Genomic DNA, 27,880 nt, shown 5'->3' with positions numbered 1-27,880 from the left:
GGGAAGAAGAGAAGAGTAGAGATAAACAATTCTATAAAAAAATTTGTAAAAATAACGATCAATTTTTAAAAATATAATAAATAATTATATTTTAAAGGGTAAAATTGATATTTTGAAATGTAGAAAAAAAAAAATTTCATTATCTATTGTTATTAATGAGAAAAAAAAAAGGTCGAAGGAAGAAATGGTATTAGAGGAAGAAGAGAATGAGATAAGGATTGGGTTAGGTAGGAGTGACCATCCTTGATTTTACATGTAATAAATTTAAATTTTGGTATAAAACCTATGTTTGATTGGAACATTATTGTTAGGTGCGTGTGTTTGATTGTTTGTGTGAAAGGAATTTATGCAGACTTTAACCCTTATCGTCAACGTCGCTTCCTTTTGTTGAATCAATCATACACATAATCTCATTACCAAGCATCTTGGAATCTACGGTTGTTCTTGCGTACTTGTTAAGCAGTACAGTGAGGACGCTAAGAACATATACGATGCAGATAGACACAGTTTTCTACTTCACATGTTCTTGACCTTCAACAACCATAGTTTTCTACTTCTGCAACCAAACTCAATTCAATTTCGTGTCTTTCGTAGAATACCTCAATTTCCAAGCTTCAAACAAAATGGTATTCTCTGTGTATATATAATATTCATTTCAACTTTGTAACAAAATTTCTTTAATCATTACGTCTTCATTTTAACTACTGCTTTCTTTTTTACAGTTTAATTAACGAGCATGCTTTCTTTAACCCGTTTTAACTCTCTAGTTTACATAGACAGTGAAACAGTGGCATGATGCAGTTTTTGGTATATTTGCAGTTTTTTGACGGATATCACACGACTTCATCATTTCACCAGACATATCGATGTTACTCTGCTTCATTTATTGAAAAGGTCACACTTTCTTAATTACGTTTAATCATTAATGTTCATGCTAATTACCACTGTTATCATTACTTTTACCCTGTTTATGAATCTAAATTACGTAGTTATTTTGAGTTTCAAAAGTTCAGTACCCGCTTCAAATGTATCTTACAGAAAGTTATTCTAACTGTCATTTTTCTTCATGAATTCTGCAGCCCGAAATCGAAAATGGTGATAAAAGTAAGTTTCCACATAGGCCATGTTTGGTTTAATAATGTATACTCTTTGTTACTCATCTAATGAACTGAATAAGTTATGATTGTTGCTGCTTAGTTATAATGCCTGCTTCAGCCCTTGATCATCTAGGTAAGTTTTTCAGCTCTAAATGTATATTTGGTGTATTTTCTTTCCACTGATGTTGATGTTCAACTGAAAAATAACAAGAATCAAGAGTAATCTTGCAGCATTTTTACGCATCGATTATCCTATGATGTTTGAACTCACAAATGGTGCTTCTGAGCGGGTTTCTCATTGTGGGGTTCTGGAGTTCACTGCAGATGAAGGAACTATATATATGCCATACTGGGTAGGAACCATAGTCCATAACAACTGAAACTTTAATGCACAGTTTTTAATGAGATGTTGTATACAGATGATGCAGAATATGCTTTTGCAAGAGGGAGACACCGTAAGAGTTAAATATGCATCACTACCAAAGGGAACATACGTTAAGTTGCAACCCCACACAAAGGACTTCTTTGATATCTCCAATCCAAAAGCTATGTGAGTTCTCGATGATCGAAATATTTTAGATGCAAACAAGAAATTGACTTAATGCTCATTATAAAGTAAAAATGTTGCCTTCGTTAGTGTAATATTGTTCATTCTATAGACATTGTTACCATGTATGCAATATGAAAATCATAAGGAAGAGAAAGAAACTAGCACACAAGGTGTTTGACAGAAAGGACAAGTCAATAGGACCTTGCACAGAGTATTTCATTATATCGAAAGTTATACACCTATATAAGGCAGAAAGAACTTGTAAGCACTTCAATTTGTTCTATACTTATATATATTTATTAGACTTTGATCATATTTTACAATGCAGATTAGAGACGACTTTGAGAAAATTTTCATGCTTGACTACTGGGGATACTATCATGGTGACATACAACAACAAAAGGTATTACTTGGATATTATAGAAACAAAGCCTGCTAAAGCTATAAGCATCATCGAGACAGACTGTGAGGTGGACTTTGCTCCTTCCTTGGATTACAAGGATCTTGGAAAGCCTAATATTGCAGACAAAACACAAAACAAAGGTGTATTCATGTTCTTAGTTTGTCGCTTTTTTCGTATGATCGAAGTTATTTTCCCTCAGAATCTTACTTGACTTTTGGATTCTCCTCACAGGTAAGTTCAATCCATTTTTTGGGACTGCCAGACGCTTGGATGGAAAACCAATTCCTGCTGTTTATTCATCACGGCATAAAAACAAAGATGTTCCAAATGTAAATGCACTGTCTTCGACAACATCTCCATCCGGGGGAAAGCTAGTATTTGGATCAAACTTTTACCGTACAAAAGAAACAGGAAAGGTAATTCAGCTGCTTCTCATCAATGCCTTCAATTTGAATTCTCGGTTGAATTTTTCAGTGTTGTTTTTCTGTAAATTTTAATGTCTGACAAAGAACAACATCATATCACTTAAAAACTTAGTAAAGAATTTTGACTCTTACAATTTTCCCTTTTCGATAGCAATTATATCAGTGCCAGTTAGCATCATTGTCCTATTTATTGCAGGAAGAGATCGAGCCAAAACAAGAACCATCCCAGCAGAAGCAACCAAAATTTCAGCCTTTCATTGGGAGGAAGTATTCCCTGAGGGGTTGAGTGACATGAAATCAAACCATAGATTGTAATTTGCTAAGCTGGCCCTGTATGAACCGATTAAAACAACGAACTGAGCATTGGAGTTGCCTTTGGTAATCAAAAGTTAAAGGAAATAGGAGAATGTTACATTCAAGATTAGGTGCATAATAACTTTTGTAAATCAATAACTAGTGTGTTGTGTACTAGTTTTATAATAAATAGAGGATATAATAGTAGTAAGTTATCAGCGTAATGTCCATTGCTAATGAATATCAGGCTTCTTGTTTTGGCTGAATGTGACATCGATTGTTAGGAATGTTGTCATATTTCTTTGTCAGACATGGCTAATGTGCTGATAATCTATACTATATTTTTTGTTAAAAGTTAAAAGGGTTGTAAAGATATTTTTAATCACTTGACTTTGCAACAAAAATATAATAGGGCTCAATTGGATTTGATTGTTAAATAAAAAAGATAAATCCTCGCTCGTTTCAATAAAAGCAATTTAATTTAATTGAGCTGAAACAAAATGATATGTCTAGTCCTATCATTCTAATGAATTTGGTTTAAGTAGTACTGAAAATGGTTAAATATGTTTTTAGTTTTAAAATAAATAGATATAGTTCTTTTAACTCAACTAGTTTATTTTTTTTTATATGATAAATGTATTTCATGCTAGTATTTGTGTTGTTTACATCATATTTTTGTTTTAATGTCTATGGAAAAACATGTTGGACACAAAAAAATTATTTAGATTAAAAAGATTATATTCATTTATTTTTAAAGTTTAAGACTAAAATATATTAAATTTTGGGATATAAATAGATTCTTATTTCACGTCAAAGTTTAAAAATTAAAAACATATTTAATCTAATGAAAAATGAGTAAACTTAAAGAGACTTCATTTTTTATTATTTTCAATTTATGTTTTGAATTTGATCTATTATATTAATGGTTTAATTCAAATAAAATTTAAATTATTGTTACACTCTCATGTAATTAAAACCTGCTGTAATTAATAATTAACTACTTAGTTATATTTATAATGATTTAATTAAAATTTTCTTTTATGTTCTGAAATATTTTTTATTAGATGTTTAAACATTACTTAAATTAAAACATAATAATTATACTATCTCAATTCAATAAGATCTTGAGGTGCTATTATTTTCTGCACTCAGTAGTTTCATTGCATTATGGGAGTAGTTAAAGTATCAAATTGCTCCTTTTATTATTTGTATTCTTTGCTGACAGTGTTCTATTGTCATCATCGGGGTCTTTCCCTTGTCTATATATCATGTTATGAATTAATTAATTGTGTGTAATTTAGAAGTTTAAAAAGCATCTTAATTGCACAGTGTAAATATGAAAACAATTTTTTTAATTTTAATATAACTTTTTTTATTATGCAAAATACTAAATAAGTTTCAATCACTAAAGTTTTTCAAAAATTACACAATCTGCAAACTACGAGATAAGTTTCAACATCTAAATTTTTTACTTAAAAAATTAAATTTTCGATTCCACCATACAAAAATATATTTTCTTGAAAATTTTAATTTCTATGGGGTGCAAAAAGCAAACTATGAGATGAAAAAGAAATGCAGGTAAAGTAGCCCGGCCCATATGATGTTGCAAGATGGGTTGTTATTGGAAAAGCAATAACGGGTGCAGATGAGAGTTACTATGGCTACGAATGGTGTGAGCATGATGCAGCGGTGCAGCGTGGCTGCGCGGTGGTTCATGAAGGCGGAGAGTGCGGCGGCGCCCCAATTGTGTGGGCGCGGGGACAAGAAGACAAAGAAAGGGAAGAGATTCAAGGGATCGTACGGTAACGCTCGGCCGAAGAAAGAGAAGATGATAGAGCGCATAAAGGACAAGGTGGAAGTTCCCAGGTCTACCCCTTGGCCTCTTCCTTTCAAGCTAATCTGATTTCAATTTCATTTTAGGGTTTGCAACTCATATATGTACTTTCACTACTATTTTCTATTCAATACTTTTCTTTAATCTTGGCTTCCCCATTCTATTAATTTTATTTGATTAGGGTTTCATATCTAAAAATCCCTCCCAAACTAAAAGTAATTCTAATGCTGGTGGGTTTGTAATAGACATGTTCTTCCGTTAATTATGCAAATGGTCAAATAATCGTATTTAGGATTTGCTGTGAGAGATATAGGACACTTTGTATATGCAGATACTGCGTTGGATTTGATTGTGGGAAAGTCTTATTTTTGGATTTGATTTCTTTAGAAAACTTTGATTTCTGAGTTGCAGCTTTTCTTGAGAGATTAGAATGCATTACTACTTCAATCGCTTATGGAGGACTCTAGAAGAAGTGTGGATTAGTTTTAATCCCATTTGGATTTTCTGTCTAGTTTTATACCAAACGAGATTTCTTTCTTGTTTGTGAACATATGAGAATGACCGCACCGTAATTGGATAGCATTTTATCACAAATTATGAATAACAACCCTGTCAATAAGTGTTTTAGCATTTTATTTTAATAACAGGGTTTGCTCACTCTGATTGGTTTATTACTAATTCCAGTGTAAATAACCCAGAAAAGTTGTGATCTTATTTAAACAAAAAGAGATTTAGTTGATCACTGTTGATACTTCTCTCTGTTTTGGCAAGAAAGTCTTTTATGTGAATAATTTCTTGACGCAAATGAACACAAAGTTGTGGAGTTGAGATATAGTCTTTGTCTGAACTAAATATATTGTGTTTGGTGGAGGCCTATCAATTATATTTATTTACTGAAGCAAAGTCATACAACTTTGTTTGTGAAGGTATTTTTGTGGAGTTCACTGAATATGTTAAATGAAGTTAGTAGCGTTTAACACCAAAAAATGGATTGAACATTGTATTGGGATGGGAAATTAGAGATAATTTAATATGCAAACATCTATCTATTCGTCATAGGATATATCTTCAACACAGATAACATTCAAAACTCAACCCGAAAAGCTCGGTCTACTTAAGTTTTTATTTAATTTTCTTAATAATGATATGTAAGTCCTCAAATGATAATCAATATTGTTAGGAATCTTGAACAAAAATCAGTAGGTACCTCTTTTAATTTGATTTATCTCATACTTAAATGATACTACTAAAATTTGAATACTGAATTACGTGATTAATTATAATAATACGAAAATGTTTATCATAGTTTGCTCTTTTTTTAATATTTTGAAGTAAATTTCTTAACTTTTAAATAGTTTTAACGTTTGTAATACATGCTTCTGCCGCTTAAATAACTTCAATTTTTTAAACTAATTCATACCCTTTATTAATAAGATACTTGTAACTAATTCAGAGCCTTTAAAATAATTGTTTACCATAGTTATTGAGCAATTTTTTGAAAATACCATAGTGAATTATAGATTATTTTTTTCTCATCTGACTAATGTGTGAACAAATAATAATAATAATAATTACCCATCTTCAATGCTAACAAGATATAGCAAGAGTTTATCTCATTTATCTCATAGGGTTTAAACATTTATTATCTTGACTAAAATTAGGACTTTAACTCACCCCAAAACGAATTAGAAGAGGGGAACTGGTCTCCTTCTAGTTCGTCAAACCAAACTAAAAAAACCAAACTCAAAAACATGACTAACTTCAAATTGCTCCAGTTAAAAACTATACACCAACAGAAAGGAGAAAAAAAAAATTAAAAAATCGCAAATGAAAATTAAAATATCGTTGATAATGTATTTAATAGCTGGTTGAATGGGCTGCAGCACTCCCACCAGTTTGATTATAGACAACTGAATAGATATCAATTCTACATTGTCACGCATTCTTTGCATGATCAATTCTATTATTCTAGTCGTATGTGATACTGCACTAGCTACGGAGCCAGAATTTTCTTATATAGTAAATTTCTTTGCATAAATTATGTATTATATTGTTCTCGTTTCAATAATAGAAACCTTTAAATCAAAATAATGTTCCCAACTCTGATTGGAAGTAAGCCAGCTTTCATTAACCATTGAATGTGCAGCACAGAAGTTATAATATGGTTGCAATGATAGATGAGTTATGCAAATGAAAACTCCAAACTCACATTAACATGTATCAATGACAGAATCTTAAAACATTCAATGATCCAAGTACCATCTGTTTCGGAGGTGGTCAAATTTTTCAACATCATAGACAAGGGTGGACTAAATCTGTATCAGCTTATGCTCATCACATGAGGGGAAATGAGGGTGATTTTTAATCTACAACCCACAGAAAAGTTTGATTGCAGAGACCTTTATTCATTGCAAAGGTTCTAAAGAAAAATTCAAATTTCAGTTATTATCTTCACGGCCATAATCGTAAACGATCTCAATCTGCATCAAAAACATTATTCCAAGTCAGTCAGAAATAAGTATATTCCAAATCAATAAATTGGAACAACTTTGGGGATCTCATACAAAATGAAGCAATGACGAACATAAAAAAAAGCCTAGAAAGGAACCCTCTAACCACAAATGAAGAACATCCTCTCCTATCCCTCATCACATTTTAAGCATATTACCCTATCTCATACAACTTCACCGACATATGGAAGACCTTGATATTCTTGCACAGGGGGAGTGACTATCCAAACAGTATATTATAAAACGATAGGATGAATGGTTTAAAAGGCCTAACTACGGAAGCTGGCCATGCACAAGAAATGAAATTCCTAGCAGAATGAATTCATCATTTTCACGATAAGATTATTACGACCACCTGAGATCTCAATTATCCAGTCTTGAACATTCCATTCCATCACTTATTCAAAAGTGAAAATTACCAATCCACCAATTGTAATCATAGCAGAACAATGCATGGTAGGGCGTAAGATGCATTGTTAACTTCTAAAATTAACATACACACACATTGAATATATAATGCAGAGATGAGACACATTCATTCCCAACTACGAGCACAGACCAGAGAAATCACCTATTAATCATGAGTTCAGCGCATTTTCCAAACAAAAAGACCACAAAATGTATAAAGTGACTAAATATACAGAGAGAGAGAGAGAGAGAGAGAGAGAGCTATGAATCATTTTGTTATATCCTCAACACAACAAATACGATGAGCCAACTGGATCATCTGATGAGTGTTTTGAGAGGTATGGACACAATGCCCCGTGATAAAAGAAAAGTCTGTGGCCTTATGCAGGTATTTTAGGCCTGCTGCACCAGACATTGTGTATATCTCTCATCAAATGAACTTATCCAGAAATCCACCACACATAACTACATATATACAATTTGATAAGTATTTAACCGATGATCGAAACAAAATCTTAGTGATGTCCATGAAAGTAGCAAGGTAAATAAGAGGGTCCAACAAAATAATGGAAAAGATAGACCTACTGTATAACCATAACAACTTACCCCTTGAGGTGGAACTGGGTTGCGAGTAAATTTGGAACCACCAGGAGCCCAAGGAACTATTATACACAGAAAATAAGAGTAAAATGGGTCAATATCTGAGATGGACTGGATAAAATAACAGGAAAGAGAAGAACCGATGAGAGGAGTAACTTGTGCAGATAAATCTACAACCCAACGCTAGAAAACTAAAGTATGGGCAATACCTGCCTCTGTGCTTATTGTCCAAGGCATACTGTAGCTTAGGTTAATTAATCATTCAAAATAACATATTTTTTTCCTGGCAAGTTTAACAGTTGGATTGCAGCAAAGATACTAATCACGAAGAATATAGATAATAATCTTATAATGGCAGTCCCGTCTATCTCAACTGTCATGAGCACTTTCAATATGCCCCTCACCAAACAAAAAGGAGATACTTTTAATGGTGAAGCTATGTTTAAAGCAATCGTGCTTATTTACAATTAAAGACATCAACAAAACATTCTCAACAATATCTCTTTACCCATCATTCGAAACACTATGAAATAGGAAAACATTCACGGTAATAATATCTTGCGGTGGATGTAATATTATAGCCTAGGATCAGTGTTGGCATAGAGATGAGATGAGATGCGTGACATATTTACCTATGTATGGATCTGGATGACGCCACTTGTTGTAGGAGGCTTCCGCATCCGCTATGAGTCTATCAATTGTATCAGGATCTTCCTGTATATGAAATCGAACCAACACAGAGCAAGCTCAACAGAATGAGAAAATAAACGAGAAATAATGCAACGATTAAACCGATACACAAATCCCTAATCACAAGATAATAGTCCAAAAAGCAAATAGTAAGGAATTATGGAATGTGCGGATCAGAATTGTGTTACACAGCTCCTAGCAATAAACAAAGAAAATGCAGCCAATGAACGGTAAGGGGAAGTAAAAATTATAGCATTCATGGAAGGGGAAAACGAACCACGTGTTTGTTTTCCTCAAACCTGTCGCGGAGGTTTGCAGCCTGGAGAAAGCGAAAGAAAAAACGAGATCAGAAGTGAAATTGTGAAAAATGGGAAAGGAGTGAATGAATAAATTAATATACGTCGTCGTAGAAGAGGTGGCGATGCACGGCCCAATTAAGAGTGTCTTTGAGGGCGCGGCGGTACAAGATCCGAACCCTCTCCTTCTGCGCCGCGCGCCGAGCAAGGTACGCTGCCGTCGATGCCATGCGACTTTCTGTTCTCTTCTCTTCTCTCTGTTTTTTCACTTCACTTCTTCCCAGTTAGTTCCAGGGATTGGGAAAATGGCAAAAGACGTCACGTCGTATCACAATTGGACCAGACCATCTCAGCATTGGGCCTTCTCTCGTTTTCTATACTGGGCTTTCCATCTTCATTTTCAGGGTTTTTCTTCCTGCACTCCCAATTTTTCTTCCTGCACCTTCAAGTTTGACTGAAGACCGTTACATCCTTAAAAAAATAAAAATAAAAATAAATTATAAATTTATATCCTTCATGGTTCGGTCCAATTTCTATTTTATTTCCCTGCACCTCCGTTATGCATTAAAAATCCAACCAAACAAATCCACCATAAGAAAAAGAAAGTAAACATCACACACGCTTTTTTGTATCTTAAGGTCCGGCAGAATGTAAATTTATAAATATGGATCTGTTAGATTTTTATTTTGTCAAACAGATTAAGTCGTTATAGTGGAGGACGACATTCCAGGTGAAATCGTCATCCATTTCTATTTTTTTTTTTAGAAAAAACTCAATGTCGTCATTAGACACTACAGTTTATATTAATTGAAAAGTGAAGTCGTCCTCTAACATGACTACTTCACTTTTCAGATTTTTTTTTCAAAGTTTTCGGTTTTTAATTTTTTTCCTTTTATTTCAAAATATTAAGTTTTCATTATTTTTTTTTTCAAATTTTTCAGATTTCATTATGTTTTTTTTCAAAATGTTCAGTTTTAATTATTTTTACTTTTTTTTCAAAATTTTTAGTTTTAATTATTTTTCTTTTTTTTCCAATTTTTGAGTTTTAATTATTTTTCCTTTTCTTTTCAAATTTTTTTGAGTTTTAATTATTTTTCTTTTTTCTCAAACTTATCAGTTTTAATTATTTTTCTTTTTTTTCAAAATTTTTCAATTTTAATTATTTTTTCCTTTTTTTTATTTTTAGTTTTTATTCATTAAAAAAAAACTAAAAAAGTGAAGTCGTCATGAGGACGACTTCACTTTTTCCTTTTAACATAAATCGTACTTTCCAATGACGACATTGTTTTTTTTTTTACAAAAAAAGAGAGAAACCGGCTAATGTCGTCCTCCACCATGACGACTTGATCTTGTTTGGCAAAAAAAAAATCAACGAATCCATGTTTACAAATTTACCTTCTAACAGAACCTAAAATACAAAAAAGCCAAACATCACATTATGTAAATTATGCTCTCCCATTTTTTATTTTAAAATATACACTTTCTCCAACAAATAAATAAATGTAAACTATACTTTAATCCTTTTCAATATAAGCAAACTTCTTTAAAATGATAAATAATTTCAATATTTTAAAATTATTACTTTAAATATTTTAGGATGGAAACGAAATTTGAGATATACTGGTGTGATTTCATCTTTCAAGGTGACAAGTTGATAATAGAGTATCGAAAAGGTCATCTACAACAAACTTATAAATTTAAAATATAAATTTTATCGAGTAAATATTTGTTTAAGTGAAATATGTATTTTGATTTGAGAATTTGATACTGATTTAATTGAAATATCGATTTATGAAATTTTAAAAATTATACTAAAATATAAAAAATTAAGAGTTATATAATTATAATATAAGATATTATAAGTATTAAGAATTTATAAAAATCATAAAGATAAAAGAAATATAAGATATAATTGTATAAGGTGGTTCCATTTGCATTGCAACGACGAAAGGAGCGTGAATGATAGTTACAATAATGTAATGTAGCAGTAGATAAATAAATGGTTGAAGAAGGCCTAGAAAAGAGTCTTGGAGGAACATGACATTCGATGAGGTGAGAAGCTAAGCGCAAACATCTCCTTAAGGGCATTATCACCCTGCCAAGTGAACCTCACTAACTTGGCAACAACCGCAGCACTCTCCATCACATGCTTCATATCGGTGTTGCTCCATACGCGATTCGCCAGTTGCTTCCTCCGGCGCTTTGAATCCAATGCAATGCCCCATTTCCCGAAAACCTTCTGTCTCTCTTCCTCTGATAGCCTTCTCTTCATAAGCTTCACCAGCGTCTCTCTCTCCCTCTCCACACCCTTTGCACTGTTTCCCCAACACAAACACATTTATTTATGTCAGTCAAACTCAACGTTAACCAATCATCACCAATAACATGAATGTTACAGGCCCAGAGAACAACCTTGAAGCCAGTGTAACTGTGGGACCATCCTTCACCCACTGATTTCCGCCGCCAAATGTTCCTTTCAGAAAACATAATCTTCTTCGCTCCACCTCCATGTAAATAGAGTCTGTCGGATCACCCCTGAACAAAAGAAAAAAGTAAGTCCTGTGGAACAACGATACATTGCAGGCTTCCCACAGTTCCAATATTTCTGTCTGCTGCTGCTTGAATTGTAGAGGCCATTCCACAGGACCTCCACCTGCCTCTAACGTTGAATCCACGCCGACATCCTTCATGTTCTTTTCAAATCTGAAATATGTTGTCTCTGCCTCCTTAACCTGCAATGGAAGAACCGTATCAACAGTTCAGTCATTCCAAAGAAAATTGATAAAAGGTGTGAACTTTTTTGCTTAAATTTTAAGAAATTACTCTCATTTGCACCTGATCATCGTCAACAAGACGCTTCTCATACTCAAGTTTGACCATTTCCTTCATCCCTGCAACAAAAGTTTGGAGGCTAGTAATATCTTCATTAGTGGATGTTCTTGTGCTGTTGGTTCTTAAATCATCCGTAGAAGGAGTTCCAATTGAAGGCGGAGAGCCATTCATTGAGAATTTTGTGGAAGCACTATAAGTTAATGGAAGGAACTTTCTCGGTAATCCATCTGGTCTTCCAGGGAAGCATTTTTCAAAACTACTGGCCGGAGTCCTCACAATTTCTCCCACATTCCCAGGAGAACCAGTCGTATAGAATTCTCTACAACTCCAGCTCCTTGTTAATTTAAGATTCCTACAATTTGACACTGTTCCTGACATAGACAGAGGAGAATCATTACTCTGCTCCAAAACACCATCTGTTGCATTGTCTTGGTTCAGTCTCTCTTCACTATCTTCAGCCACAGGAGTCAGAATCTCCTGACTTGTTACATTTTCATCTGCATACCATGTTAATGCCAACACCGGGTCAGGATATTCCAAGCCATCTTTACTCGATTCCTCCAATCCAACACTTTGAATTTCAGTGCAGTATTCATCAGGATGTTCTGTACAAACACAAGTTGTCAAATGGTTACACATGGTTCGGTTCTACTCTTAAATGTTATTTACTATGAACTTCTATCTTGACAAAGGGAGGAAGGAACTTACTATCAGGACTACTTTCACCGTTTTCATTGATGTAGTGAGGATTGTTGAATTCTCCAATCCGTAAATCAGAAGGATAAATGCTTGATGATTCTGATATTGAATCTTCATCTTCCCAGGTGTCGACCCTTTCCTACATATTAAAAACGATTGTTAATGTTAGGCTGAATTATAACAAGAGAAGAAACAAAATTCAGAGGCCTAATTTCTTATATCAGTTTACTAATTAGAAGAATGAAATTACTTTTTTAGAGTTTTGATCATTTCCAACCATGCGCAGCAAATCCTCAACCTGAGATTGAGCAAGATCACGTTGCTTAATTAGCTCCTGAATCTCCCTCTCCATCTGAATAATTCAAAGTTCGAAACCCACGTTATCACCATCAAGGAGTAACAAAAGTGTAACGTGCACAAGGGTAAAAGATGTATGTGGAATCTAGAACCAAAGTCGATGAGACGAATTTTAGTTATTAGGACATAAGTATTGTTCTTTAAGACAAACAGACAATTAACCAGAAAAGAGAGGGTAAGAGACAAAAAGTTCTAAATCAATATCTTCAAAGTTCCTTGTCTAGACATGACAACAATTAACACAGGATGAACATCGTATGAATTGAAAAAAAGAATTATGACCTTTTCTATTCGGAGATTTTTCTTTCTCATAATTGCTGCACAATCACAATTTGTTGAAGGTGGACAAGGAGTTCTCAACTCACTCTCCAATCTGGCTACCTCTTTTTGCAGCTGCTTGACCAATACTTTATCAGACATCACTACATTAACCTGTGCTTTAGTGGTCACTTGTTTTGCACAACAAGCAAAAAGAAGGGTGTTTCTAGTTTGCTCAACATGACAACGTGCGGGGCTCAAAGTGCAAATGATGGCTGTTCTAGAATTCCCACCTAAGGAAGGCTGCAATATGCGTGTCAGCTTAGAATCTCTGTAATTAATGTGTCCTTGTCTTCCCTTACTGCATTCAAGCTCATAATGTTAGCCAACAGAAACTACTAACTTTAATATTTGAACAGCTTCATATAATGTGTAGTCCATTAGACAAATTTTGAACATACAGATAGGTTTTCCAGTGAGAAGCTCTCTATTTAGTCACAACAGAAGCTACAAAACACGTGGTTTTCTTCTTCACAAAAATTTGTGTTTACTGGACATTATTCAAGTTTATAAAAGAAGGGGACAACCTAAGTTTACGAATGACTGTTCCAAGAGTGAGTAAACTCCGATTTATATGACAGCCTTCTTTCAATCTGGACCCAGCAGATAATGCCTGAGATGCACGCTCACTCCCTGCCAAATCAACAAAATTCTGCAGAGAAAAAGAAACAAAACAACAGTAAAATCTTATAAACATTTTATGTTGAACGAAACGAAGAATTTAAAGATTTAAACATACCACAGTAGCAGCTAGGGTGGTTGAGCTGCTTTTACCCATGAATTCTCTGGCAGAACTTTCAATTGTCTACACAATTCCAATTCCAATAATAGAGTTCTACACGTACAATGTAAAAAACATAACATTCTAAACAGCAAGGGAGAAGGCACACGCACCAGTCTGATGATTTGGTGAGATCGAGAACTCTTGTCATTGAGGTATGTCTCTCCTACCTGTCTCTGTGCTGCAAGAACATGGTTGGAACTGTAATGTTATAGACCAACCTGTATATCAAGAACGTTGTGCAATTTTCTTTTACCTTCACAGAATAATAGAAGCTCTTTCAAATGCGTCCAGTCCCGCAGAGTCTCTTCTATAAGTTTCTCTATAATAGGTCCTCTCTGAAAAATCACGAAACAGATAAATAAACAACGTCATTTATTTCAATTCAATAACATACTCATTCACCTCAGGATCATCACGCAGCCTTAGTGGTGTGTTCTCACTGCTGAGGAGGTCCCTAATATTTTCGTTGTAAATTTCAATTGCTGAGAACTTCAATACAAATGCTCTTTCTTCATGCTAAAAAAATCACAGTAATCTTGTATCAGCAAGCTTGTGAAAAGTGACAATGAAGAATTAAACAGCTAGAATCCAGATCAATAAATTTTCTCTCCGACTACCTTTCTTATATAGTCAAAAATATCTGCTACAGCATATTCAGTTATTCCAATCATCGTATATGTCTTTCCACTACTTGTTTGCCCATACGCAAAAATACTTGCTGAAAGAATTATAAATAGGTATTTGAGTCCAAGTAAGGATTCTGAATAGAAGTGAGTCATCAGAAAAAGTTATGTGCTTACAATTGATTCCACCAACAACTGAAAGAGCAATTGCTTTGACCCCTTCTTCATATACCTGCTTTGTGGAACAGTCACCCCGAAATACTCTGTCTACAACCAAATCATAGTAAAAACTAAGAAACATTTTGTCCATACACTGATACATTATGTCTCAAACTTCCTCAACAATGCTTCCAAACACAATCATTACACGTTTGCTTACCAAAGGTATAGGCGCTTGGGAACGTGGAACCTTCCCGAAGGGTGTTCCGGTATAAGATGGTAGTGTCATTGATGCATTCCCAATCTGCTACTTCATTCGCATCAACTTCTTTCTGATTCAAAGGCCTCAACCTCACTAACACCAGAATCTTCTCTTCATGGCCTCCCATTCCTCCCATCTTCTCCCATTTAACCAACTCTTCTCCAGTAACAGCTCCCATTTCTCACTTTTAAAAGTGAAAACAAGTGATGTGGTTAATCATAAAAATTAGTATTTCTTTCCAAAAAATGCAAGATAGTTATAGGAAAACAGCTGGCAGTTCACAAAAATACCAAGCCCTTCTATTTGAGCATTATCCACGGGAAGCAAACCATGAATGAGAAGACAACAACCCATTAACTTAAGCTCATAAATAAATAGGCAATAACACCAACAACAAGCTAACTTTAGAAAGACCAAAATAAACAGAATACTAACTAATTACTATTTAATCATCAATGATTTCTCACAAGAGCTTCTCTTCAATCAATTAGATAAAAACAGAAAGAGAAAGAAAGTAAAGCAACAAAGGTAGATGATGAACCATCATCTAGAGAGAAGATGAACGTGATGATGAAATAAAAAAATATTTTAATCCTTCGAGAATAAAAAAAAAAAAAACTTTGATCGTGGCAACCACTTAACGCCTGAGACCTGAGAACGAAGTTCAACAAGACAAGACCATGAATCCTTTCGTTTGTTACACGGAGAACTGGTCCCAACAAACAAGACCATCCCTTTCACTCCCCCCACTTTTTCTTCTTTCCAACAAACACGTACGGTCTCATATTCTTGTAGAAATTAATGTTTCACGACCCGATTAAATTACCTTCAGCTTTTTTCTGTCCTTTAACGTCTTCCTCTGACGGTGAGCGAACCGCAACCGAAAGCTTAACCACAAATGCGAATCAATAAGTCACGAACATCCCAAGAGTAAAACAAACTAAAATCAACGCACGCATTGATCTCTCTATTCAGATTTCGCTACATGGCACCTCAGTGCCGCTTACTCAACAACACAAGTAACTTCCTCAGAGTTCAAAGTTTAGTGCTTTGAGTAAACTAGTGTCACCAAAAACCCATAGTATATAGATCATACTAACGTAGCGTCCAAGTTTACATTTTTGTTACAGAAAAGGAGAAAAGGTGGAGTATGAAGCTTTGTTCTGTTTTTTGTTTTTTTCATTTTTGTGAATGAGATTGTAAATAGAATAACCGAGTAAGGGGTGAAAACAGAAAAATGAAAAATTGCACCAGTTTAACGACCCACGATCTCAAAAAGGAAACTCCAAACCATGTGTATGAAAGAGAGAGACAATGTGGTCGGTTTCTTCTCATTGGTTTGGTTTGGTTTAGTAACGTTCATGGTCGCTCCAGTGTTACGGTATGGTCAGATGATATTAGTATTACATGTGTAAGATTTTTGGCATTATTTTTTAATCTTAAAATAATGATGGTACGAGTCTGGATTCTTATTCTATAATGATATTTTGATTACTAATTTTGATAATTTTCTCTTACAACTTGAGTGACATTTTTTAAGTGCTTCTCCATTTTTTCATTTTCTTATTTTCAATATTTCAAACACATTATGTTGTAAGAGAAAATAGTTAAAATTTAATAATCAAAAAATCATTTTTTATTATATAGTATTTAATTTTGTCTATTCTATCTAATGTAAAATTTTTGACTTACACTTGTATTATTCCCGGCACATAAATATATTTATGTTGGTTTTACATCAACTCATTCTAGCATTGTTCTTACATGTCATTAGATTTTGTTTTGAAGTCCTAAATTTATATATTTATTTTCTTTTGAACAGTGTGTTTAAATGCATAACGGTTATTGAAAAAGTGGCGTGAATGATCGAAGATGGGTGTGGCGTAATGTTTAGTAGTTAGAAAAGGTTTGTATTTGTATGGATGGAAGGAGCACGCATTTCTTCTTTTTACTTTCTACTTTCCAGTGAGTGAGGAAATGAGTTCACGATATATGTAGGCGCAGTCGCCTTTTTTCCTAACACAGTTAACACACATAATCAATTACACAACTATATTACTGTTTCAGAGCAGAGGAGCATAAACAAGTTAATGAAACTAAAATTAAAAGTTACATAAATATATTAAAAAAATAATAATAGTATGGAAGAAAAATAAAAAATGAAAAAGTTACCACACCCTATCTTGCAGCCATGGATCCGGCAAGAATACAAAAACTTGGTCCTTCATTTTTTTTTTAAATTTTAATTTGATTTTGAATTTTACAACTTTAATTTTGATAAAAAATAAAAATCTTTGATATGTTTGAAGAAATTTAACGAAAAGTATCACACTGCATCGATCGAGACCAAGTTAAAATTTAAAAATATTATACGATCAATTTGATATTTTTAGACAATAACAAAGACCAAAAGAGTAATTAAACCAAAAATAAAAAAAAAATGAACGAAAGAATTAAACCTCAAATATTAATATAAATGATGGAAAATAAAACAGAAACTAAAAATAGATGAAAAAAATTAATAAAATGGGCTACACATTATTTGTTAAATTTTGTAGTAACTATTTTGAAAATATACTAACAATTATTTATGATGTATTAATCGTGTAATTTTTTTTCCACCCAAGTATAAAAGATAAAAAGAAAATCTAAAATCTTATATGAATTTAGACTATCTTTAACCTTATACATTATTCACATTATTTTTTGTTTCCTTTCATATTATAAAAAAAAGTTGATAAATTTTTTCCACAATTAAAAGTTTTTTTTTCAAACCAATGGTTATGAGATAGAATATACTTTAGTGAGTGTTAGATGGCCCTTAATCTTACCGTTTAGTATGATTTCAAAAGATTAATCTCTCACTTGCTGAGTAGATACTTTCGCTCTGAGAGAAAAGAGTAATATGCTGCTCCCACCTTTTTTTCAATAGCTAGTAACCATTAGAAAAAGAAAATGTTTATACTCTAATTAAGACTATGGCTTAAAATGTGTAGAGAGAATGAAAATATGTTTTCTGTAATACTGACAGACCCACCAAAAATTTATGAAACTTCTTTCATGGAACCCTAAATCCATCCATCATCTATGAAATCAATGATAATACTATATGAATGCCGTCGATTAGCCAAGTTTAGAATACACCTTTAGATGTAATAATAAAACATGAAAATAATTTATTAAATAATACTATATGATTTTACTAAAATTTCAGAAATTACTTATAAAAAGAAAAAATATAACTGCACACATACTTAAATACCAAACTACCAAACTTAATAAATTTATCATATATATATATATATTGTTAGGAATCTAAGTGTGAGTCTAAGTTTCACATTGGATAGAAATGAGAGAGTAGAGCACTATATAAGGATAAAGACCCATACAATCATAGTCTTAAAGTTTTGGGTTGAGAGTGATGTCAATATCTGATATGGTTGGGTTCAGGTGTCATTGATGTAGTATCTTTCGAGTGAAACTCCCTCTCTAAACCTAACAAATGATATGTGAATGTTAGCATTATAAACTATAAATATAATAAAGAAACAAAAAATATAAATTTATGTCAAATTTAAACAAAATATTTTAAAATAACTATTTTAACAACTAATAATTATATTATAAAGGATAAAATAAAAATAAAAATGTATTCAAAAATAATTTTTTTAGATATAAGTATAAATTAGATATGATTAAATGAAAGTATCGAAGGTCATAATTTGTGTGTATGTGTGGGTGGGTAGTCCCTTTGCAGTAATAGTCCATTTGGTTGGGACAATAACATAAAGAAATTGACCTTGTATCTACCTGTTGCAGTTACCTTGTTTGAAGAAGTTTAATTACTAATTAAGTATCTGAGTAGCTTGTTAATGAATCCATAATTAACATCCCTTCCTGCACCACATGCAAAAGTGTCATGGCTTAAGATAATAATAAAGTGTAAAACTTAATATAAAGAGACTTTGAAAAAGGTCCACTTCCATTCCATTCCATTCCATTAGTTATTGCGTAAATTACGTAACTTTTGCTTCATTTTGGGCCATTATCAAATAATTAATAGGCAATTTAAGTGGCAAATTTATTTCATTATGTTTCCTTCCTTTCGGCCTTGTATGATATTAGCAATCTACAAGTATTTCATCATAATTTTAAATTAAAATTGTAAAATGCTATCATCATTATAAACAAATTATTTGCGTTTTAAAAATTATAACAAATAAAATGCATTCTCTTTGCTAAAAAAGCAAACATTTTTATCTTGTTCTATCAAATAAACTAAAAACAAGATTTTTGAAATTAATTGAAAGATTGCGAAATTAACCATTTCGTAATCTCTTTCTTCATTTGTCACTTTTCATGTCTTCTTTTAAGTGTTCTTACCATTACTCTATTCTTTGTTTGTTTGTTCATGCAGGTCCAATAAGCCCAACAAGCTGATTAAAATGTTGTTGCAACTTCTCATTCGTTAGGTTGATGCATGGTTGCTAAAAACTGTAAATGGAGAACAATGAGATTACAAGATAGAGATCTAGAAACTCTAGTTCTTCTACTTGTAAAATATATTTTTTCAATCTCAGAGGTTAAAATGTAAAAAAGATACTGACATAAAAGTTGTTCTTTCTTTTAACTAGGACAGAAAATTCAGATTTATATGATGGCGCAATTGGTTTGATTGCCCAATTCAGAGTTAAGTAAAAAGTACATAATGAATTTGTTTGAATGAGTGCAGATGATGGTGCATTTGGAAAATCACAGGGGACAAATTTCTTGTACAACTTGCTCTTATAAGTTTTAATAAGTTGTCGTTTCAAATAAAAACAATTGCTCATGTAAGTATATGTTTCATTTATTTGAAAAGAAAAATTTTACTCCCATTTCTTAATTTTCATCTTTTGTTTTCTGATCTAAAATAGTGTGAGTGATTGATTCTTTAGAAAATAAATAGTGATAATTTTCGTCTTTTATTTTCTGATCTAAAATAGTGTGAGTGATTGATTCTTTAAAAAATAAATAGTGATACATTAATGTAATTTAACGTGATTAATTGATTCTTTTAAATAAAAAATAATAGTATATTAATTAACGATTTATAATAAGATGATGAAAATCAAAAATAAAATAGTATAATTAGATTTGTACAGACGGAAGACATATTTGAATGGGGGACGTCGAAGTGCAAGATTCGAATTTGGATGGCGAGAAGTTCATTCATTAAGTTGAAAAGGTACGAGTAATCAATATGAATAAAAATAGTGTTCAAGACCATAAAAAGCACAACACAATTTAGAGAGATTAATGTGTATGACAATCTTAGTAGACGTAGCCTTTGACGAACATCCCCTTAGCGGCTTCATCGGTTTCACCTTCTCCTGTGTACTTTCCAAGCTGAGCGAGAGAGTTGGACTTGGCACGGAAAAGAAGTGCGTCTTGTGCTGCTTTAACGTTCTCTGGACGCCCTCCCCATGTCTTCAAGCACGTGTTTTGGAGTGCTCTGGCGTAGGAGAACGACACGTGCCATGGGTTCGGAGACTGGTTCATCGCGTTCAAGTTCAACGTTGCTTCAACCTCAGACTGTCCACCGGACAAAAACTGCACAACACAACTTTGGTTACTGCATGAACCAATGTTTTTTTTTACCAACATAACATCCAATGTTTTTGTTTTTCAGCTCTTACCATGATTCCAGGGACAGCAGGTGGGATTCTCCTGTGAAGGAGCTTGAGGGTGTAGTCAGAAACTTGCTCAGGAGTGGCCCTATCCTTGGACTCAGCTCCTGGAGTAACCATGCTGGGCTTCAAGAGAATACCCTCAAACAGCACATTGTTCTCAGCAAGGTAGAAGAAAACCTCAGCCCACACCTTTTGCGCTACTTCGAATGTCCTGTCAATGCCATGTTCACCATCAAGCAAGATCTCTGGCTCTACAATGGGGACCAACCCGTTCTCCTAATTCATCGCATTACACAAAAAACAAATCAATCACTCTAATTACAAGAATAATAACACAAGGTACACCGAAATAGAATACCTCTCATAATTATCAAATATTTGAATGATTTTGTTTGTTACCTGTGAAATGGCAGCATAGCGAGCTAGACCCCAGGCAGCTTCCTTCACTGCCAAAGCAGAGGGGCCGTTGGGGATGCTCACAACAGTACGCCTATAGTGTAAGAGATTAAACACAAATTAAATTAAAGTTTAGCGAGTGTTAGAATCTGATGATTTTATTTGTCTGTTTTGGTATTCTGTTAGTTTGTTAATGGTAGCAGCATTATCTTTTCATTTTCGGTTTTTAGTATTTTCATTCTCCACTCACTCTGTTTCTTTGAGTAGTAGCATAGGTTTTCTAACAGTGAGATGTGGAAATTGTCAAGGACGATAAACACTCACCATTTGGCGAAACGGGCACCTTGAGTGTAGTATGCAGCTGAGCGAGACGCAAGACCATCCAGACCTTGGCACCATGACTCATCGTTGGAACCAGCCAGAGGCACCAGACCCTACATGATGAAACCACTAATATATTAACATTCATACACACACTGGTAAAGTGAATAAGAGTGAGATTAACTTGAAGTTGAAGTTGGTTACCTTATCGACCTTGATACCGGGAACGATGTTCTGTTGAAGAAGAACGTCTACGATCTTGTCTCCGTCAACGGTGGATTGGTAGAGAGTTTCTTCGAAGAGAATGGCGCCGGAGATGTATTGACCAAGACCGGGTGCTGTGACAAGTAGGGTACGGTACGCTTGACGGTTAGCCTCGGTGTTCTCCAACCCAATCGACGCCAAACGCTTCCCGCAGGTTGCATTTGACTCATCCATCGCCAAAATTCCACGCCCCGGCGAGGCCACTGTTTTCTACACTCACATCATCATCAATCAAAACCGTTATTACTCAACACAACTAATAACAATCAAGTTAGATTAGATATTGGTAACGTAATGTGTAATTTATATATAATATACCGCGGTTTTGACGAGCTCATCGGCGTAGGAAGCTCTGACGGTGAAAGCGGGGTTGCATCTGAGAACCGATAGCGGCGGAGTGTGGCGGAGGGTCTGAGCTTTGACCCACTCGCACTTGTCGATAACCGGAGATGACTTGAGAAGAGTGGCGGAAGCAGAGGCCATTGTTGAATGTGTGCTACTACAATCTTATCTCAGCCACCACCAACCTTTCTACCACACATCAAATCCCTCTCTCTGCTTTTATAAGTGTGGAATTCATCTCTCTTTTGAGGTGAGGCTCCTCGCTTGACACGTGGATGATAATCTCTGCTCACATCGCTTCCCCCTACGTGGTTCAGATGCATGCTTTTTTTCTCACCTCCAAACGCCGAGATATTTTCTGCTCTTGTCCTCTTTCGATTTCACAAAACCTTGGTGCTTTCTGTGCAGTGGTGCAGATTCAACGACTCCATCGTTCCTTTTCCATCGTTCATATTAGGAGAGTGACAATTGTTTTCTTTTGTTTAGCAGTAATTATAAAAATGTTAAACGTGAGAGAGTGCGTCAAAAGAATTGGAGCCTTTGAATAACATTGGGAAGAAAGTGAAGGGGTCGATTTCAGGCTTTTTGATGTTGGAATGGAAGAAGAGTTATAGAGAGGAAGATTGTTTTTCCTAATTTGTCATCACGTTTTGAAGAAGACAGGAATGCTAGAATAGAAAAGCTGTGTGGCGCTGGGAGGGCTTAGGAGCATCCTAATTTCTCTTCACTTTTTTTTTTCTCCATAACAAAATGAGAAATAATAAATTCAGAACTCTTTTTTTTTTTCACTTAGCAACCTTTTTGTAATAACATAATAATAATAATAATACCTCAATCAGTAAAAAATATTTTAATAAAGAACTAAGTATGTGATGGTTTATATAACTAATATTGATTATCATATCAATGTTTAAAAAACATCGCTCAAATACTCTTTGGGTTGTGTGGCCCACTAAAACAAGCCCAATTTTTTATATTAGACTTAATTCTTGGTCATGTCAAGGTAGAAAAAAAAAGGTGCTTCAAACTCTCGTTTTAGACCTGTAACCAAAAACTTATTTGATTTTGGTATTTATATTTTTTTAAATATATTTTTAATTCCTATATTTTTTTTATCACACTTGCTCTTATTTCTCATATTTTTATATTAATAAATTTAATCATTAAACTCAATAAAATGTGTAAATTCTGTTTTTTTTTTCAAGTGTGATTGTCAAAAGTTCACTTTAAATAGAACGCACAGCTGATTTCACAGTTCTTTAAAAAAAAAACTTGACAGATTATAATCAAATTAAAAATGTGATTTAATTATGTTTTTAGTCTATTGAATTCTTTTCTCAATCTGTAATTTAAAAAGTTCATTTTAGTTTCTAATACTAAATTTTAGAGATTAACAATTTTTTTAATCATGATATACAATAAATATTTTAATTTTCAGAAACTAAAAATATAATTAAGTCTTAAAAGTATAGACGCAATGACCTATGTATTGTGAAAAACATACACGCGTAATTGTTGGTGAGTAACTATTTTGGATTTGAACTGGTGAATGAATCCATTTATGTTACAGTTCATAGTTTAGTGGATGCGTAATTGTTGAATCGCGTTAACTATTTTGGAGGGCTCTCAGTACAGAGGAATCCACAAAATCACTGTAAATGAAGCCACGCGTATGATTTTCCAAATAATCATGATCAGAAATCATAAACCCATACATTGTTATGTGTTGAGAAAAAAAAAAAAAAACCAAGAAAGAAAAATCCATAGTATGACAAACTCACTCGTATTTCTTGGTAAAAGCAAGAAATAAGAGAAAAAAAGAAAAGAAAAACAGATTGCAGTTGTCGAGCGTTTTGCTCTTCATCCATCCCGGCGAAAAAGTCAGGAACAGCTTCTGGGACTTAAAATTGTGTAACATTTTCCTCCTATGTATCCAACACAAGGCAAGCCTCTTCACTCTTGCTTTTCTAAAGATGAGAGACATCTTTTCTGTATATCTTTTGTTATTTACAAAAAAGGTAGCAATTATAGTTAGGAATCATGGATTGGGATTAGCAACAAAGTATGCTAAGATCCCAACGAATGGTGCATTAATGTATGTGGTTGGTTCGGACTTCCTAAAATCAGCCCTATCATCCCCATAGAGATCATCTTCTCCTGGTCCTCCAACAATGGCTCCCACCAGAACATTAGGATTAGGATTGGAGGAGTTGAAGTAGATTGAGCCTTCTTTGCAGGCAATGACTTGAGGATGGTCCTTGATGGAGGGTAAAGAGGAGCCACGATGGTGAATACGCTGTGGATACTTGCTGCCATACCCAACCATGTACGACATACCCATTGGGTTATCGCCCAAAATGTAATCAACTTGCTTCTTAGCAAGTTGGCGAAGTGTTTGTGCATTAACATACATGTTCCCACAATTGATGGTTTGTGAAGTGCGTGATAGGTAATTAGCGTAAACCAATTCAAGGAAAGCAATTGAGGTTGCATGCTGCAAGTTGCTACCCCCTGGTCTGTATATGAGTCCACCGGGAGTGTACTCTATGTGTGAGCTTGATGTTTCGGGTATCAGCGTGCACAGAAAACTCTCTGCCGAAGTCTTGTAGGAATCAAGAGATAGTACATTTCCTTCTAGAACTTCCTAAAATTGGGAATTTTTGTTAGTGAAGAGACATAATTAGCATTTACTTGAATGCGAATATTGTGGGAATGATATATATCAGAATTTATAATTTGTCATTTGAAGAGTAATTGTATTTATTGCAAGGGTAAATGGGAGACTGACCTTAGAGACAAGAACATTAAGGCCGGCATGCTTGTTGTCCCAACCGAACTCATTTATATTTTCTTCAGCACCGAGCGTTTTGCCATTGCTTTGAATGTAATTCAGGAAATTGTCGTCTTGAGTGGCCCTTCTTAGCCATGCGGCTCCCCATAACAATTCGTCCTGTTCTTGTTAAGTATATCACAATTGACATGTCAAAATCCCACTGATTCCAATCACTCAATTTGTCACAATACATGCATATAATAAATACACAGATATTGCTTATAAATAGTATGATATTTGCCCAATATAGTTTCATGCTGACTGAAAAGTGGTCACAGCATGTCCCTTTGAAGCCGTCCCAAAGATTGTCATGACCCATGTTAAGAGCAAACAAGTAATTTTTAGTTATTAAATAAAGTTAAAATGGATTTAGTTTTTAACACTGATGGGGACCAACAAATGAACAAAGAATTAGCACAGAATTAGATGTGAATTGTCTTAATCTTTTGATTGTCCTGTGTAAATAAATATATGTGAATTGTGGATAAATTGTTTTCATAGCCTTGTGGGCCGAAACTTGCAAACAATAATTATTATGATCCATTGCATCTAAAAGGAAAAGGCAAAGCCATTGAAAGTAACAAGTGAATTAATTACCTGATATCCATCGAAGTCGCAATAATATGGGCAGACACCATCCCTAACATCAGCATTGTCACTGTAGGCACCTCTATAGTTATCTGCAAGTTGAAATGCCTTGACAGCATTTCGTAGCAAAGTCTCTGAATAAGCAGGATCCGATGAACGAAACGCCATGGACGAAGCAGCTAGTGCCGCAGCAGTTTCACCAGCCACATCTGAGGCTGGGTTCGGTGCATCAACAGCGTACACAGTCCTTCTTGTGTCCATGTCCTCTGGTCTTTCCCAACAGTTGTGATCAGAGATTGGATCACCTACCTACACCCACACATGCATACATACATTCTTAATTAACTCTCATTAGTCGGTTCTTTATTTTTAGTTACTCGTTAGTTCACGGGAATTGAACACACTAATATTCTTTCAAGAAAAATAAATTAATTAATTAAATTTGGCGTTATGAATTCAGGAGAGGACAGTTGATAAGCCGTGAAACTCACGGACTTCGAGAAACGGTGCACTCGTGCATCACCAAAAAGACAAAGACAAATAATTAACAAATAATACTCCTACTTTTTAATGTTATTCTATGAAATCTTACGTGAGAAAAATAAAAATGAAACGGACACCGCGAAAAGTTCTTGCATTATCTTCCCCCACAACCTCCCAAACACACCATTTAGTTTACGAAAAATCAATATAAATTTCACTTAATCAATAATTTAATGATTAATATTTTTAATAAAGTAAATATATTATCTAAAACAATATATTTTCAAGCGTAGTGCTGAAGTTTACCATACTTTGGTAAATAGAAAAGTGATCAATATTTCTATAACAAGTGGTGAATTTGATTATAAATAAACAAACAAAATGAAAAGTGAAGCCATTACTGAATCAACTGAAATGAGCAGATAGAAATAAATAAGTGCAGGGTGATTTAAGAGAGAGTGATACTAGCACTATTCTTTTTTTTATCTCAATAATAAAAGTATTCTTCTAATGTCTCTTCGTAACACTTGTCGTGATCATAACTAACTAACAAATAATCTTATAGATATCACAGTATCAACCCATAAAAAATACATGAGCCTGAAATCCTATCAACAAAATGCTACTCCTAAGCGTGCAAATGATTATGACGTAAAACTACATTTTAAAAGTTTAGATACTGAAGACTCGTGAATATATATTTACATAAACTATCGATTATGTAACGAGAAAGAACGAAAACTGACACTCGTTAAAATAAAATATGGATTATATTAAATAGGTAAAAATAAATAAATAGATTAATAAAGTACATTATGAATTGGTAAAAAGAAGGAGATGGAAGGGGCACCCATCCATACATGCGCCCGTGATCCATGGACCCATTACGAATAAGGAGAATTTACGAAACAGCCATTGGCATAAAACGTTGGGCAGAAATGAAATAAAGTAAAATGGAGGTTTGTTGATTTAGTTAGTTACCTGAACGAAAATGCGGTTGGGCTGAGAAACGGTTTTGAGCAGATAATCGGTAGCCCAACGGATTGCGACCAGCGCGTTTCTGTGCTCGTCGGGAGGCATCATGTCTCCGAATTCGATGACACTCCAGGAGAGCATTGTGGTGGTGAATGCCATCGGAAAGCCGAACTTGACGTTGTCGCCGGCGTCGTAGTAGCCGCCGGTGAGGTCGACGTTGTAGGTCCAGCCGTCGCCGAGACCCGAATTGGCGCGCCACTGCATTCTCTGGTCCTGCGGCAAGAATCCGGAGCGTTGCCCCTCGAAGAAGAGGATTGCCTTGGACAATGCCTGCTGGTAATCGTGAGCAGTGACGGAGAGAGAGGGGAGAAGGAGAAGAAGAAGAAGAAATGGGAAAAGGTTGGAAAGTGCCATTGTTGGGTGCGATGGTTAGTTAACCGTGGGAAGTGGGTGTTATTTATAATGCAGAGGTGGTAGAGAGGGAGTCACGGGGTGAAAACTTGAAAGCAAAGTTTGGAGAAAGGAACAGAGTAAGAGAGAGAGAGAGAGAGAGAGAGAGAGAGAGAGAGAGAAATTTGGAGGGAAGAAGAAGAAGAAGAAGAAGAGTATGTATGTGTGCGTTGAGAGCGCCGACAGTGAAAGTAGAGAGTGTCAGTGAGGTCACATGCAAACAGAAACAGTACTGGGGAGAAGAAGAGAAGAGAGGTGTGGGAGCTTTTATTTCTGGTGGGTCCCTTTCCATTTTTTTTTTCTTTTTTTAATTCACTTTTATTCTTAAACAGGAATCTCTTCATGCATTAACCCACTTCTCTCTTGTCTCTTCCTAATTTTTTTTAAATGATATATTAGTACTAGAATTTTTTTT

The 27,880-nt window shown here is 34.2% G+C and overlaps 6 protein-coding genes across 7 annotated transcripts; 2 read left to right on the top strand and 4 right to left on the bottom strand.

The window, feature by feature from the left end:
- Positions 1-326: 326 nt before the first annotated feature.
- Positions 327-3,077, top strand: LOC114162486 (ubiquitin recognition factor in ER-associated degradation protein 1-like). Its single transcript, XM_028046398.1, has 9 exons — positions 327-626; positions 820-894; positions 1,080-1,104; positions 1,198-1,230; positions 1,329-1,450; positions 1,517-1,647; positions 1,976-2,190; positions 2,282-2,466; positions 2,672-3,077. Exons 1-9 carry the CDS (start codon positions 624-626, stop codon positions 2,759-2,761), a joined length of 879 nt encoding a protein of 292 aa, XP_027902199.1. The 5' UTR covers positions 327-623; the 3' UTR covers positions 2,762-3,077.
- A 1,318-nt stretch (positions 3,078-4,395) lies between these two features.
- LOC114162680 (30S ribosomal protein S31, mitochondrial) lies at positions 4,396-4,981 on the top strand. Its single transcript, XM_028046636.1, has one exon. The coding sequence runs from the start codon at positions 4,415-4,417 to the stop codon at positions 4,670-4,672; it is 258 nt and encodes an 85-aa protein (XP_027902437.1). The 5' UTR covers positions 4,396-4,414; the 3' UTR covers positions 4,673-4,981.
- A 1,784-nt stretch (positions 4,982-6,765) lies between these two features.
- Positions 6,766-9,419, bottom strand: LOC114196113 (NADH dehydrogenase [ubiquinone] 1 beta subcomplex subunit 9). The gene is made up of 5 exons (XM_028086645.1): positions 9,212-9,419; positions 9,089-9,130; positions 8,754-8,835; positions 8,128-8,183; positions 6,766-7,083 (listed from the first exon to the last, which is right to left on the bottom strand). The coding sequence occupies exons 1-5, from the start codon at positions 9,335-9,337 to the stop codon at positions 7,042-7,044; spliced, it is 348 nt and encodes a 115-aa protein (XP_027942446.1). The 5' UTR covers positions 9,338-9,419; the 3' UTR covers positions 6,766-7,041.
- A 1,600-nt stretch (positions 9,420-11,019) lies between these two features.
- On the bottom strand, positions 11,020-16,227 carry LOC114162193 (kinesin-like protein KIN-7E). Of its 2 annotated transcripts, none has more exons than XM_028046000.1 (15): positions 15,968-16,227; positions 15,100-15,325; positions 14,898-14,987; positions 14,715-14,815; positions 14,500-14,613; positions 14,351-14,432; positions 14,208-14,275; positions 14,053-14,118; positions 13,841-13,965; positions 13,278-13,614; positions 12,889-12,990; positions 12,648-12,777; positions 11,943-12,544; positions 11,520-11,839; positions 11,020-11,422 (listed from the first exon to the last, which is right to left on the bottom strand). In XM_028046000.1, exons 2-15 carry the CDS (start codon positions 15,317-15,319, stop codon positions 11,122-11,124), a joined length of 2,658 nt encoding a protein of 885 aa, XP_027901801.1. In that variant the 5' UTR covers positions 15,320-15,325; positions 15,968-16,227; the 3' UTR covers positions 11,020-11,121. The 2 variants fall into 2 exon arrangements, with proteins under 2 accessions (XP_027901801.1, XP_027901802.1); XM_028046001.1 differs by lacking the exon at positions 15,968-16,227 and adding an exon at positions 15,432-15,508.
- A 4,104-nt stretch (positions 16,228-20,331) lies between these two features.
- Positions 20,332-22,360, bottom strand: LOC114162136 (fructose-bisphosphate aldolase 1, chloroplastic-like). The gene is made up of 6 exons (XM_028045922.1): positions 22,113-22,360; positions 21,735-22,004; positions 21,534-21,643; positions 21,213-21,303; positions 20,820-21,089; positions 20,332-20,733 (listed from the first exon to the last, which is right to left on the bottom strand). The coding sequence occupies exons 1-6, from the start codon at positions 22,275-22,277 to the stop codon at positions 20,455-20,457; spliced, it is 1,185 nt and encodes a 394-aa protein (XP_027901723.1). The 5' UTR covers positions 22,278-22,360; the 3' UTR covers positions 20,332-20,454.
- Positions 22,361-23,776: 1,416 nt separating this feature from the next.
- LOC114162379 (endoglucanase 24-like) lies at positions 23,777-27,668 on the bottom strand. Its single transcript, XM_028046250.1, has 4 exons — positions 27,022-27,668; positions 25,567-25,866; positions 24,925-25,086; positions 23,777-24,780 (listed from the first exon to the last, which is right to left on the bottom strand). The coding sequence occupies exons 1-4, from the start codon at positions 27,427-27,429 to the stop codon at positions 24,175-24,177; spliced, it is 1,476 nt and encodes a 491-aa protein (XP_027902051.1). The 5' UTR covers positions 27,430-27,668; the 3' UTR covers positions 23,777-24,174.
- Between the last annotated feature and the right edge of the window lie 212 nt (positions 27,669-27,880).

Source organism: Vigna unguiculata, chromosome 9 (genome assembly GCF_004118075.2).
Source record: "Vigna unguiculata cultivar IT97K-499-35 chromosome 9, ASM411807v1, whole genome shotgun sequence".
Taxonomy (NCBI): Eukaryota; Viridiplantae; Streptophyta; class Magnoliopsida; order Fabales; family Fabaceae; genus Vigna; species Vigna unguiculata.
The sequence above is the reverse complement of the archived record's forward strand: the minus strand, read 5'-3'. Positions and strand labels throughout refer to the sequence as shown.

Coding starts and splice junctions, on each gene's coding strand:
- LOC114162136 (XM_028045922.1), bottom strand. CDS start 22,277: ATGGCCTCTGCTTCCGCCACTCTTCTCAAGTCATCTCCGGTTATCGAC. Junction 22,005..22,112: donor ATGAGCTCGTCAAAACCGCG/GTATATTATATA, acceptor ATGTGAGTGTAG/AAAACAGTGGCCTCGCCGGG. Junction 21,644..21,734: donor CCGGTATCAAGGTCGATAAG/GTAACCAACTTC, acceptor TTCATCATGTAG/GGTCTGGTGCCTCTGGCTGG.
- LOC114162680 (XM_028046636.1), top strand. CDS start 4,415: ATGAGAGTTACTATGGCTACGAATGGTGTGAGCATGATGCAGCGGTGC.
- LOC114162193 (XM_028046000.1), bottom strand. CDS start 15,319: ATGGGAGCTGTTACTGGAGAAGAGTTGGTTAAATGGGAGAAGATGGGA. Junction 14,119..14,207: donor CTCACCAAATCATCAGACTG/GTGCGTGTGCCT, acceptor GGAATTGTGTAG/ACAATTGAAAGTTCTGCCAG. Junction 11,840..11,942: donor GTCTTGTTGACGATGATCAG/GTGCAAATGAGA, acceptor CTTCCATTGCAG/GTTAAGGAGGCAGAGACAAC.
- LOC114162379 (XM_028046250.1), bottom strand. CDS start 27,429: ATGGCACTTTCCAACCTTTTCCCATTTCTTCTTCTTCTTCTCCTTCTC. Junction 25,087..25,566: donor GCGACTTCGATGGATATCAG/GTAATTAATTCA, acceptor TAACAAGAACAG/GACGAATTGTTATGGGGAGC. Junction 24,781..24,924: donor TTAATGTTCTTGTCTCTAAG/GTCAGTCTCCCA, acceptor TCCCAATTTTAG/GAAGTTCTAGAAGGAAATGT.
- LOC114162486 (XM_028046398.1), top strand. Junction 1,105..1,197: donor AATCGAAAATGGTGATAAAA/GTAAGTTTCCAC, acceptor GTTGCTGCTTAG/TTATAATGCCTGCTTCAGCC. Junction 2,191..2,281: donor AGACAAAACACAAAACAAAG/GTGTATTCATGT, acceptor TTCTCCTCACAG/GTAAGTTCAATCCATTTTTT.
- LOC114196113 (XM_028086645.1), bottom strand. CDS start 9,337: ATGGCATCGACGGCAGCGTACCTTGCTCGGCGCGCGGCGCAGAAGGAG. Junction 9,131..9,211: donor GCCACCTCTTCTACGACGAC/GTATATTAATTT, acceptor CGCTTTCTCCAG/GCTGCAAACCTCCGCGACAG. Junction 8,836..9,088: donor TTGAGGAAAACAAACACGTG/GTTCGTTTTCCC, acceptor TTTCATATACAG/GAAGATCCTGATACAATTGA.